This window comes from Symphalangus syndactylus, chromosome X, assembly GCF_028878055.3.
Source record: "Symphalangus syndactylus isolate Jambi chromosome X, NHGRI_mSymSyn1-v2.1_pri, whole genome shotgun sequence".
Lineage (NCBI taxonomy): Eukaryota > Metazoa > Chordata > Mammalia > Primates > Hylobatidae > Symphalangus > Symphalangus syndactylus.
In genome coordinates, this window is record NC_072447.2 from 46,076,855 (window position 1) to 46,091,719 (window position 14,865).

Here is a 14,865-nt window from a genome sequence, read left to right on the forward strand (position 1 = left end):
GCAAACAATGAGCTAAGGTCTTTAAACAATAATTTCTTCCTTTAAGTACATTTACGAATGCCTCCCATTATTTTATTTACACCATTAATTTGCATGGCAAACCAGCATAGATTATATACTGGTACATTTTGGTTTAAGAATTCAGAAGTAGAGAGGTTTAAAGGAGTAATAACTTAATGACTTTACATGAAGTCTCACACAAGAAGGGCTTTTTAACATGTCTAGACTTACTTTTAACTTCCATGTATTCTGTAAGAGATTTGTCAAGAATCCTGTCAAAAGTAATCTGAAAATATTATCTCCTTTGGGACTGCTTGCCGGAAAGGTGCACATATTCCATTGAGAAGGGGCTACTACCCAGATGTAGGTTTCTACGTACTATTCACCTCTAAAAGTAACCAGAGTTCCTCGAAAAAAATGGGTAATTCTAAATCTGGGGTAGGGAGAGTCCAAGGTGAGCCTGGGACAATTGAGCAGGAAGCTCTGGGCGAGAATAATAACTAATTCATAATAATATATTGAATAAATAAAAATTTATGAGTCCATTTTGACATAAATATAGAGGAAAAAACTTTTTTTTTTTTTAAAAAAAAACAGAAGAAAGTCAGCTGGTAAATGTAAGATCATGTCAGATTAGGAAAATCTCCATTTTGCAAGCCCCAGTGTAATAACTGAGTTAGGGAAGGATCATCAATGGATACTAAAGCCATTAGATGATTTATTAATTGCAAAGAAAAAATGTGACATTATAATGCAAGATCTGTCAGTCACCACCTGAAGCAAGTAATAAAACTTTGCAGCATTTAGTGAGACTACTTCATATGATGCATCTCCTGATGTGATGTAATACAAAATACACAGCATCTCATATGAAATATTCTCGCCAAAAATGTTTGACATGCATCTCTTGAAGTCTTATTTAGACTTAACTTCCAGTTTACTAGAAATTCAGAGAATAGAGAACAAGTTAAATAATCCCATCAGGGGAAACAAAATAAAACAAATGCTGAAAGATGAGACATTTTTTGAGGCTAGTGTCCTGGACATTTTCTAATTTCAATATCGGTGAAAAAAAATGTGGAAGTGCTATTTTAGACTAAAAAGGATAAAAAATCATAACAACCAAATGTAATGCATGAGCCATGATAAGATGTTGGTACTAACTCCCCTGCACAATATAAAAGACATTTTTGAACTATTAAGGAAATGTGAATATGGAACGGATATTAATAATAATGTAGTATTATATTTAATTTGGAGGAGAGCATAATAAACAGGCATGGTTATATGTGGCATGTGTGTATTTCAAAGTGACACATGCTGAATTATTTAGGGGTAAAGTATAATGGTATTTATAATTTATTTGCAAATATTTTAAAAAGTATGTGTGTGTGTGTGTGTGTGTGTGTGTGTGATGCCCTATATATCAGAGATACAGAGAGGGGGTAGAGAGAGAGAGAGAAAAAGCATATAGGGCAAAATGTTAATAATTGTTTAAGAATTTAGTGGGAGGAAAAGAGTGTAAATGGGCATATGTTTTGCTATTTTTTCAATTTTTCTATACGTTTGAAATTTTTCACGAAAAGACGTGGGGAAAGAAAAAATTCAAAATCATTTTCATTAAGGTAACACTTAAATTAAAACCACTATTCCTTAATGCATATTAGTAGAATAATTGCCTTATCTGTGATATGGGATAAGTAATATCAGACTTGTCTAAAAGAAGAAAGAATTATAATGTTTTGAAATCTTATTATTATTGCTAAGGGTTATGATTCAGAGGTTCCTCAATTTAGGAATTCCACTTCCCACTGCCTTGCTTCCGTCTCCCATTCAATCTTTTATCAACTGACATTATTCTAAGTAAAATCCTCTTCATTATGTTGTCAGCAATCCATTGCTTGAAAGCCTGGCTCCCCAGAACCCCTTGACTGGTACATCTTCTCCTAGAATACTCCAGAAGAAAAGGAGTGTATGAAGATAGTGACTGCACATTAAAATGACTGAAACCATAGGAAATTTGAATGGGATTCTGGGCAGATAGACATCTGGCTAGGATCATTTTTTTTATGCCTTGGACTTCTTCGGCAATCTGTTGAAGCCTGACATTCTTCAGAATGATGTTTTAAAGCCCAACAATAAGATTCTGTAGCCGATATAGTAAGTACTGCAGTTTTGAAGTATGATAAACATAAATGATATTTTGATATATTTATTATAACTCTAATGAGATATGTACATATCTGTGACTTCATAGGTACTGCTAGTATTACTGTGATTTTTTGCCTACATTCAAAATGAAAAGGAATGCTTAATTTCAGTCAGAGGTTAGTAAAGACAAATAGGTAATTTTTTTCTCCAGTGAAGAGCATGGCACCCCTTGCTATTCATGGACACTTGCTTAAAGACTTGTACACAGGCTTGGTTTCTATTAACCTATGACTTCCCCTTACAGCCGACAGGTTTTTATTTGCACATCCTTTGTGTACAAAAACAGTTTTGGTGGCTACGCCATCATTAAACTCATTACTATCATGCTTAAACCTATAGATGTTATCCAGTTCTTCTTTTACATAATTGAAGCAGTAGTGAATTGTCTATCTTAAACTGCATCGCTGACTACATTTCATACTTCATTTGCTTCCAACATAGACTAACCTTATTGGATGTCCACTATTATTTGAACTTTTACGATTTTTTTTCCTATTTCTAATATCTTAAGATTTCAAAAGACTTAAAATTATACAACTACAGGGCTCCATATAGACATCTAGCTTGAATTATACACTTTCTTTCATTGATGTCCCTGGACTAAAAAATGTTAAATGTTTCTAACCGCTGTACTTAAAGTCCATTACAAACTAAGATTACTGTTGTTAAGTTGAATAGGCATCTTATTTTTCACCTGTGCAATAAATAACTTCTATTTCCTTCTGACGTCTGCTTGCATTGCACTGAGAGTACAGTATTGATTAGCAATAGGTTCATGATTACAGCCCTTCTATAATTGTTAGGTTAACACATTACTCATAAAATATTATTTTATTAATTTTTACTTGATTTGCTACTGGATGCTTAGAAATAGCTATGAGTATATTGGTAGAACCAGCACTTATATTTTATTACATTTTTCCATTTCATAAAATTTAAATGATATAAAAATCCTGAGGAAGTATGCCACAAAAGTGATCTCAGTGGAAATTTAAATATGTTAACATTTATTTTTAAAATGTAGCGTGAAATAGACAACTTTAAAAGCTCAGCTTAAAAAAAAACTCAAGGAAGCTGAACTTGACTTTTTAAAGCACAAAAGTGCAATATTTAATGTAGGTCAACATGTTTAAATGGGAAATTTTTTTTCTAATTACAGCCAAATCCCTAGCTGTAATTAACCTAAAATTTGTATAATATTTCACAACAGACTCAGCATATACCACTTTCTTATAAAATTCGAAAGATCTAAAATTTTAGAGCTTATTTGGTGAAATAGGCATATTGCTACACCTTTGTTTATAAATTATAAAGTGGCTTTAGAGCCCAATAACAGATAGCAAGATTTTGAAAATTCAGGTGAATTAGAGTTATCAGAGGGAATATTAATACACTCTGTTCAAATACCATATGAGTAAGACATTTAAAATAGGAAACAATACTTTATATATTATAGAAAAATAATCTTCCAATCGATTTAATCCACTTTATGAATTCTCTCCATATATATATATATATATATATATATATATATATATATATATATATAAAGTACGGTATTCAATTTTTTTTAGTTTTCTCATTTCTTACAACCTTAATTTGGATAAGATTGAGCCTAGTTGAGAAATGACATTATACAGGTTTATACCTGTTCATAGTATAAGCACATCAGTTACCTAAATAATAAAATACTTCAATGATTAAGAGAAGAATTCCAATCTGGGAAAAAAGTATATGATTTACCTAAGGAAGTAGTTTAACTACAAAGTTTAGTTCTTTATTTTATCTATGTATAATAAAGAAGATTTTCAAAACCAAGACTTAATACAAAATATCTTTTGATGAGGCTATAATTCTTTAACTTTGGCAAGGTGTGTGTGTGTGTGTGTGTGTGTGTGTGTGTGTGTGTGTATTTAGGTCAACTAATGTGTTTCTTTTGTACAAAATATGAATTTATATACTTTCTGAATAATGTAACATGAATAAAGAGGGAAAGAGGAGGTGGGCAAAGACAACTGACATAATTCCAAAATCTTCTTTTTAATACATCTTAACGAAAAGACATTCACCAATGAGTTGTTCTAGCTTCCCGAATATTAAAATCCACCTATTATGTGGATGATGGGTGGGATGCAAGAGCTTGGCAAAAGAACGAAGTTTTCATTGTTCATAACAATAGTCTCATTTGGTAAATAAAGGCCAAGTCTTCCTTTATGAAACAAGACACATTAACATCAACAACTGGAAGCATAATACAAAATCCCATTTATAAACTATCTATGCTTTCCAACTGCAGCGGCACGCATTTGGCTTTCTGTGCCTTCAATACATTCCAAGGGAAATTTAAATGATGATTGAATTTGACGGTAACCTTTTTGAGGTTTTGTTTTCCCCATTAAACTTGTACATTTTTGGCTCAAGTTCCCCTTCAAGAATGTATTCACAAATGTGGTGAAACTGGAGGTAAATATCACTATCACTTTTTTTAGGTTCATAGTCATATTCATAGCTATTTTTAAAACTAAGCAAAGATCTGTCTTTCCTACAAAACAATCATTTATAATTGCTTTTTAAAATCTTCTTGAAAAACAACTGAGATTCAGCTTGTTGAAGTTAAAATATATTGAAGACATTCACCTTTAAGCAATCATGTGTGATTTTTAAAGCAAACTTTAAGTTTAAAATAGCAGAAAACCACTAACTAGCAACAAGTATATATTTTAGTATATGAAAAAAAGAAATAAAAAATTTCTTTACTGCTGTTGATTGATGGTTGATAGGTTCCTTAATGTTAGTGCCTTTCACCCTGCTTATAATCTCTCATGAAATATTTTTTAAAAGAAAGCTTAAAAAGGTCTGCTAAAATGTTATAATTCCTATTTGATCTGTCACCCTACCTCTTTTTTCTTTCTGACAGCTGTTTGCAGACCTCCTGCCACCGCAGATTCAGGCTTCCCAATTTTTCCTGTAGAATGCTGGCATCTGTTTTTGAGGATTGCTGAATTATTTCTTCCCCAGTTGCATTCAATGTTCTGACAACAGTTTGCCGCTGCCCAATGCCATCCTGGAGTTCCTGTAAGATATCAAAAAGGCAAAACAAAAATGAAGCCCCATGTCTTTTTATTTGAGAAAAGATTAAACAATGTGCTACCACATGCAGTTGTACTGGCAAAGAAAGAAATATAAAAGCTCCATGTGAAAATTTTCCTATGAAACTGACATGCCCATAATCCAAAGGATACAAGACAGAAAGACACCTTTTATGTGTCAGGGAAAAAAGCACCCTCTCGGTTAGCTCCAGTTTTTATTTTTGTAAGCTTGTCAGCTAGAGGATGTTATAATGTCCTACAAATCAATTAGTTGGAAACCTTCTCAAGAGCAAATTCGATTTCTCGTCCCCACAAGGATGTTCCATGTTTAATAGTCTATGAAATGTTGTAAAATTTAAACATGAACAAAGTGTTTGGGTTTCTTAGTGAATGTGGATATGAGAGGTGAAAAAGAACAAACATAGGTTAGTCACAGTATTAAAAAATACTCTAGAGATATTTAAATAAAATTAATTGCTATATTAGAAGAAAAGTCATTTCAAATTCTGCCTGCATCAATGTATTTTGCATTATAAGCCACATAAAACGGAGAATTAATTGCTTTCAGGAGCATCCCATCAAGATATCCCTAAGGTACAGTAATAAATTTTAAAATAATCTATAGTCACCAGAACATTTTTGTGATTGTCAAGCTTAAATATTGTTTACTTTTTTCCTGAATGAAATTTTGAGTAAAGTATCAGAAAAATAGTCCAATCAAAAAAGAGAATATTACAACCAAGTACACACAAAAACAAAATGCTTTTTACCATTAAATAAAAATGGCAATTACGTTCTATTTAACTCTTTTAAAAAGATAATCTAGATTTTGTAAGGCAATTAAAATAACATATTAACTAAATATGAACCTTAGAAAATGAAATAATATCTGAGAACTTGAGATACCTATGATATTTAAATCTAAATGACTCAAATCCTTATGTCACTGACAGAATAATGTCAATATGTAGAAAACTCTCCTAATCGATGTGATTCAAATTCTCTAATATTTTTATATTCTCCTACTCCTTGACACAATAGCAAGCTTACAGTAGACCCCAGTACATGCTTACTAAATGAAGAAATGAATGCACATTTTCTGAGACTGAGGTAAAGCTCCCTTAGACTCTCATTTCACATAAATTTCTTGGCTTTTTTTTTTTTTTTTTTTTACTACAAGCAAAATTATTTTCGAATAATGGAAATTTTGGTAGCATACTTTTAGCAATTAAAATACTCTGTAAATCAGCAAAAAAATGATAACAAGGTCATTGTTCCAGTGACACGGTGACTCACAATGAATATAAAACTATGCACAGTTACTGAACTATTCACATGCTGTCCTGGCCATACTCTCTTGAATGCCTATGAGATGTGCTCTAGTAAACATGTGATACTTCCTTGTAACTAGTTGGCTTTGCTCCATTGCTTACATCTCACTCTTTACCACCTGTTCAGATCAGCGTTGCATGTGACAGTCATTGCTTAGTAATAGAGACACCAGTCATAACAAACTGTGTCTATATATTAGGTTGGTGCAAAAGTAATCACGGTTTTTGCCATTACTTTTATATCATAAATTCTTTGAGGTCAGATATTGTGCCTTATTCATGATTGTTTCCTACTGTTTAGTACAATGTCTGGTGCATGGAAGGTTTCAATAAGCATTTGCTGAGTGAACGCATGCATTTATGAATAAGGGAAGTGGGGAAGAAGCGGAGGGAGGAAGAGAGGAAGGAATGGAGGAAGAAAAGAAGGGAGGAAAGGAGAGAGGTAGAAAGAAAGGAAGGGAGGAAGTTCAGGCTCATCATCACCGTGGTGACATTAGTATTAATACTCATTACTCATCCTCCTAGAGATTCAAATAAATAAGCACAATTTTCTAGGTCTTAGGCAGTACATAATCTAGTTGAAAAAATAAGACACCGTTGTAAGTAATAATTTGTTACACTACATCCAGTAGGATAAAAAAAGCAAGGTGATCAATAAATGGTAGGCCAGAAGAAGGATGATCTCAGTGAAAAGGTTGAGCAGAGGAGACTTCTGGGTGAATTTGGAATTTAAAGAATCATAGGACTTAGGCATATGAAGGTTAGAGGCAGTGAGAGTGTGGCAGAAGTTAAAGCCTGTGGTGTGCAATCTCCATGACGTGACCAAGAGTATAAAATTGGGCTCTATGTCACTGTATGAGAGCAGGCGTTAGGGGAGGAGTACAGCCCTTGGCGTATATTGGGGCCTGGGCAGAGAACTTGAGGCAGCGTAAATTATTAAGGCAACATGAACTATTACATGAGAATCACCATTGTTTTGGAATAAACTGGATCATGCAAGCATCAGTGACTACTGAAATGGGAAAAAAATTTTGCCTAAAACATAGATGTCAGGGAGGTATTTAGAGGGTAAAGACTATGGCTCATATTTGTTCTTTCAAGAGTGTCCAATACTTACAACTATTACTTCATACTTTTAAAAAATGCATGGGTACACATCAGATGTATACCATAGCGGTGCTTCATAGACTTCAATGCGCATAAAAATCTCCTGGAGATCTTATTAAACGGCAAGTTCTGCTTCATTGGGTCCGTGGAGGCACCAAAATTCTGTATTTCTTACAAACTTCAAAAACAAATGCCAATACTGCTGGTCCAGGAATACCTCTTTGAGTTGTAAGGTAATGGAGTAAATGCCTTTTGAGTCTTTGTTAAGCAATCAAGGAATTCCTATCGCTGCTTATAATGCTATAAACTATAGCATTATAATAGTATATAATAGTATAAAATACGCTGCAGCATTTTTATCTCAGCCTCTTTGCCTTGTAGTTTTGATCTTGGCCCTTTTGCTTCATGGCTGATGGCTACAGTGACTTTTACAACCTAATTGTAGAATCGGCAATGGTTTTATTATTCCAGTGTCCCAAATAAGAGATAGAATTGAATAGCTAAGAGTGAAGCAATAATTTAAAATTGTTAGATCTGAATCTCATTTATATAGAATCTCAAATCAGGGCTTTCAGGTTTTTTTAATTTTGTGAAAGAAGAGCTCATTAAGTAGTCTACTGCATTTGTATGAGAAGGTTTTGCAACCAGGAGAAATATTTACGGTGCATGGCCTGCTCAAGGAGTTTTCAGTGATAAAGCATAAGAAAGAAAAATAAGGGATCAAAACAGAGAGTAATAGCTTGTATGTGGTGTTTTCTGAGCTGGAAAAGATAACACTGGATTTACAAAATTAAATGTAAAATCTCAATCAACTTTATTCACATAGTGAACAACATTAATTTTAATTCTATAGCTTCTAAATATTTTAAGTACTGAATCATTCATTACCAATAAAATTTCCAAGCTTTGATATCATATTAATGTACTGTTGTCATAGGCATTCTTATCTATTTCTCTGGCAATTAACATCTAGTCTTGGTTCTGGACAAAAAGAAAATCATAATTAAATCTGTTGGATTATTCATCATAGTTAGAAAGCTTATTGTGTTTTGATTCCAATATTAAGCATTCATTCTTAATAAGAAGTGCATATCTAACTCCCGTGGGGAGCTTTTCAAAATATAAAAGCCCAGAATTCCATTCTAAGTCTACTGAATCAGAATTTCTGGGGACAAAGGTATATGAAAGAGATACACTAAAAAAGAAAGGGGAGGTTACAAACATGTGGAGAGAATAGGGAAGCAGGAAGGACATGTAGAATTACTATATTATTTTCAACTTCTCTTCTGCTTTTTAAGTCAAAAGGTATTCCTAAATTATAGAAAGTAACACTGTTACATATCTAAGTCCTTCGAGTCTGGTCAAATTGGGGGAAGGAAAGAGGAAATATAGGCAAAGAAAGAACTGCTACATTTTTATTTTTATACAGGGAAGGATATAAGATAAAGAAACCACTACCTTTTCTATGAAAACATTACATACATTTTTTTAAAGGTCTATTTGTCAAACTTTCCAAAACTGTATGAAAACACAATAGATGAAAAATAGAATGTGACAAATGAAGAAAAGGAATAAGCTAAGAAGCAGTTATAAGAAATTGTACAAGGACAGATTGGATGAATTATGTAGGAAATAAAAAATTGGCAAAAAATCACAAACTAGGGAGCAAGATAAAAAAAAACAGAAGAGATAAAATGCAATTGGAAGAAAAGATAAATACAGGGAAATAGAGGGAAGAAAAAGGAACCTTCATTGAACAAGGAGATGTTTCAAGAACCCAATACTGAGATTTACTTGTAATTTTGTTCATGAATTATTTTGAGACAGGTTAATTATTAACCGAGTTTACTGATTGGTCAAGAGAAAAGATGTAATAAAATGAAATTTGGGAGAGTTGTGAAACAGACTTTTATGGTGCAATTTCCTACAAATATAGTGCTTTATCTTGTTTTTTTATCCTAAGATCATTCTCATTGTGTCTCTTTTGTCAGTGCCAGGAATTCAGGAGTTTGAAATACAGTTTCTGATACTTTTCTCAATGATAAATAAAGCAATTTTACCAGTCATGCTAATTAGTAGAAAATACAGCCAATACTGTTTTCAGAGATTTTAATGTGCTTCAGCAAGTATCTTTCAACTTCTATCCGATGATGGATTTTTGTAAAGAAGCCAAATAAATACACAAATACTCAAGGCATATGCTAAGCACAGCAACAGGACCCATTCAACTTAGCCTGTCCATAGACTAAGGGATTCTGTCTTGGTGGAAGGTCTGATAACCTTGTGAGAGCATCTGAGGATAGTCAGAACAATTGAAAGATGGCTAAAATTGGGGAAATCTAGCAGTTAGCAAAATGGAGAGAAGGGCAAAATAGTATAGAAAAAGAGTGGAAAAATAGTATAGAAAGGCAACTAGGAAGGATAAGAAAACAGTGAAAAATGGCTGAAACAAATGGCCTTTTTTGGAGTAAAGAAAGAATGAAAGTTATAGGAGGTAAGAATCAAGGTCAAGGAGAGCTCAGAATGAGAAGGACAAGAATCCAGTCCATATATGAAGAACAAGATAATATCCAAACATGTTAGGACAACAGGGAGCATGGAAAGGACCATCCTCTTCTCCCCACTGCCTTCTCGGCTTCGTCCCCCGCCGCTTCTCCTCCTCACTCTCCAGCTTAGCTCCAATGCCCAGTAAAACTGAGTAACTTTCTACTTCCTTGACGATACTGTTAAGTCGTGTAGGACAAATTCGTTACTCATCTTTAATAGCATAAAAGAGGCCTAGGGGAACTAAGTGCCCCTCCTTTGTATAGGTATTTATAAAATATTTCTATTTGTGTCATTCTCATATGTTTTGGACTGTACAGCTGAATACTAAGCAAGGCCGAATGAGGGCTTTCTTCTCTTGAACAGAAAATACATCTCTAAATTTGAACTGCACCACAGATTCAACTTTTAACTAAGGACCTCCAGATCTTTTATTAGTCATTTGCAAGTAACTCAGTCAAATGAAGAGGTCCTGTCTTGTGCTATTCACGATAGCAAAGACATGGAATCCACCTAGCTGTGAAACAATGGTAGATTGGATAAAGAAAATGTGGTAGATATACACCATGAAATACTACAGTCATAAAAAGAATGAAATCATGTCCTCTGCAGAAGCATGGATGCAGTTGGAGGCCATAATCATAAGCAAATTAATGCAGGAACAGGAAAAACAAATACTATATGTTCTCACTTATAAGTGGGAGCTAAACATAGAGCATACGTGGATGTAAATATGGGAACAACAGATACTGCGGACTAGCAGAGGTGGGAAGGAGGGAGGGTGCGCATCGGTTGAAAAACTATCCATCAGGTAGGTACTATGCTCACCGTTTGGGTGATGAGATCTGTACCCCAAACCTCAGCATCATGCACTATTCCCCTGTGACAAGCCTGTACATGTACCCTCTGTATATAAAATAAAATCTGATTATTTTAAAAAGGAGCAGTCTTTACAATGAACAATCAGAAATAAAATGCACCTTTTTAGCCTCTTCTTTCTCCTGTTATCTTTTTTTTTTCATTTCAGTCAACATTTTTTGTACCTTACTAATACAAATGCTGAAACCATATAAATGTTTGCGTTCGTTTGTTACAGGAACTAGAGTCAGGAGCAGGCCTTGTTAGATTTCATTTAATACTGTCTTTTTCCTGTGAGGTATAATAGTAGATATGCTCTTGGTGCAATTTCTCATCTGCTCCTGATAATGGTTGCTATAAAAGAATAATGAGAATTCCTTCTAAAACTAGAAATAGACTGTTTCTTTTCCAAAGCAAACATCATGCCAATGAACTGAAGGAAAATTATGTACAGTAGCAATTTATTTTAATGGGACATTTACCTAATATCAAATTACAATGAAATCTCCTTTTGATGTATTTATCTTATTCATATCAGTTATATATATAGATTTGTTATTATCACTGTTATTAATGTGTATACCAAAATTAATTCATCATAAAGAGCTTTAAGTACTACATGTTTTGTAAGAGTATCTTGGGTTGTTTTTCTTTCTCTTCCAAGAAATGATGCCCTGGGCCAAAAAAAAATCATATGTTCCTCAATTTCAAGCAGAGATTCAATACAGTGTTACCTAAAGTGAGGAAAATATAAATATGTTAAGTTTTTGCCCTCTGAAACTGAGGGCTACATTTTAAATCTGGCCCCAGACATGTTTTGGCGTTAGAACTTTGTTTGATTAATGATTTGAATGCCTTTAGGTGGGGCATGAATGCATTCAATCATTCTGTAAAGGCATTTGAATTGGTGGCTCTTGCTTTAAATAAAACTGTTATTACAAAGTACAGAACTTTGCAAAGCGAATAGGTTTTAGTTTGTTAAAATAAATGTTAGTTCTCTCTACGTTCACGGATTTATTTAATCCTTCTCGCCTTCTAACTCATTCATGAGAACTTCAGGAGAAATAGAAAACATTTAAGGGCTGTGTTGTTCTCTCCATTTACTTACATTTGTTAAGAAAACAAATTGGCCTTTCTCAGATAAAAAGGCATCTTGTCCACAGCTGTATTTGTTTTCTTATTAAGTAATCCTGGTTATAGAACATGTGACTTCAGGCATAAAATTCTTTCTACATAATTACTAGCATGATTCTGAACACATTAAATGTTTCATCATGGAACATATTGCACGTAACTCAAAAAACACTGTCTCAGGACGTGATATTCGAAAGGAGGCATAGGTCATTTTAAAATTTCTAATTTCTCTTCTCTCTAGAGGTATTATCAATTTGGAGCCACATAAATAATTCTTCAAAAGCCATTTGGCGGGTAGAGGGTGATACAATATGTATGTGTGCATATAGAAAAAGACAACAAAATTGTTTTTCAAAAATAAGACAATGTGTAAGTAAACTAGATTATAGACTGTAAATATTTGATTGAAATATCTAATGTCATTGGTTCTAAAAACCCTGTAGTTCTCTACTGGTATTTGCCATGCCTATATTTTCACTCCGTAAGTCAATTATTGATTGGATACCTCCTATTAGCCAGGCACTGTGGAAGGTGCTAGTCATCATTCTCTGCTGGAGGATGAATGGATTTGGAGGAGCCCTGGAATAGAAGTAAGGAGACCAAGTAGGAGATATCATCGTAGTTTAAGTGAGGAAAGACGGTCGCTTGAATTGAGGAGGAGTCAGTGGCAGAAATGGAGAGAAGTGCATGGAACCAAGTGACATTTGGAAAGTAAATGCACAGGACTTAATGCATTGGAGATAGAAATGAACGAGAGAGTATCAATCAGACAGTTGAAGATACTGGTTTGGAACTCAGAGGAAATATTAGGACTGAAAATATAACTGAGAGCATTATTGGCAGAGCTATGTCTAAAATTTATGATGTGAGTTTTGCTCCAAATGTGTTTGAGTCCCTTATTTTTATTGAAATGATTCTGGGCAAACTCAAAGCTAGTAATCATAATCCAAACATATTTTGGGAATCCCTGAGTATCTGCATGATGACTAATTTTGTCATTATTGACATTTGCTACATCTAATATGTATTATTTTCATTTGCTGGCAGAGAGATTAATATCATAATTAGCATAATGTAGAAAATTGAGAGGCCGTATGATTCCCCACAAATTTGAAGAAAATAGAATATCGTTTTGATGAAGCTGCTTGTGTTTTCCTACCCTAACTCCCACCCACCTATTAGTAAAAAAAAAATGGTCAAAGATGATTTCAAAATGTATTTTGAGAAAGTGTTGTGCTTTAAGAGAACAGAATTAAGCTTGTTCCTTAATACACTTCTGTTCTGTGTTCACAAGAATTCCGTGGGCCTTTGCTGTGGCATAGTCTTTAAATGCTGTCTAATGTAGGTAAATTGTTCGATGCAGTAAGTGTTCTCTTTAGTGTGACTGACTCCAACAAATATTTAATTTAGGGTAACTACTAGGTGTCTGAAGTTTTACAATGATAAATAAGCTTGTATTTTCTTGTCAACACTCTCAATTTAATGGGGACAGCCTAGAAAATGCTGTGTTACAACATAACTATGGCGATTGCTTTGAGAACAAGATAGATCAATGAATTTGGCGAAACGGTAAGGAAAAGAAACAGACAAGTTGAGGTAATTATTATTATAAAGACCTTAAAGACAGTCTTTTCCCCATTTCCTGTATCACTAAGTACAGCGCTGAACACTGCTCAGCTTAATAATTGCTTAAGAAATATTTATTGATAAATTGAGCAGAAAACTAAGCAAGATATTATAATCTTCTTGATTGCTTTCTCATTCTGGAAAGGTTCGAAAGTAACTTTTTGAAATATATACAACAGCCTAGAGTGAAAAAAGAGACATTTAAAAATAATTGTGTTTTTATCAAAGTTTCATCTCCTACCACAAATAACAAGTTATTAAGGAAAGCTTTCGTTTCTCAGGCTCTTGAGAATGGGAAGGCCTAGAAATACGATAAAGAGGGATCAAAACAGATCTCTGTGTCTAACATCAATTAATTGATTTTGAGCATTTAGCTTAGATTACAGAACCCCCAAGACATCAACTAACAATCCACATCTAAGCACATATTGGGCATCACTAAGCCTTATATGTCCCTCTTGCCAAGTTATACAGGCATTAAACACAAATTACTCTTTTTTTTTCCCCCAAGCCTTAAGTTCTGAGGTTAGGTTTCTTGTTTTCCAACTCATTATCTGTTGTATGGTAATACTACCCTCCTTCATGGAATTAGATGAGAAGAGGTGATGATAAAAAAAATTGTGCATCTCTTGTTGACTGGGCATGCCCTCTGCAAATCAAAAAAAAAAATGCACAAGCATGGATTCTCTCCCCATTATCAGTACATTGTACAGTATCAATGATCTATATTTTATTGAACAATATACAAGCCAGAGGAACCTAAGGATAAAGCAAACAAATGACATAAGCAGACAAATGACATAAGCAAGTCATCTGTTAGATTTTTCTCAATCTGGTGAAAACTATAGGTTTTACTTTCTTATCAATTTAGCTTGTATGAAGGAAAAGATTAAATTATCAAATGTAAATCTTTTCTAATTTTTTTCTCTCTAGGAACGCTTCCTTCTTAAGCTACCACGTAGCAT

The 14,865-nt window shown here is 33.6% G+C and overlaps 1 protein-coding gene across 4 annotated transcripts in view; it reads right to left on the reverse strand.

The window, feature by feature from the left end:
- The window catches only part of DMD (dystrophin), a 2,284,432-nt gene that overhangs the window by 875,167 nt on the left and 1,394,400 nt on the right, over window positions 1–14,865 (reverse strand). For all 4 annotated transcript variants that reach the window (XM_063634262.1, XM_063634265.1, XM_063634264.1 and 1 more), the window contains exon 45: window positions 5,109–5,284. In XM_063634262.1, the coding sequence (XP_063490332.1) occupies window positions 5,109–5,284 (176 nt within the window). The remainder of the gene's footprint in view (window positions 1–5,108; window positions 5,285–14,865) is intronic.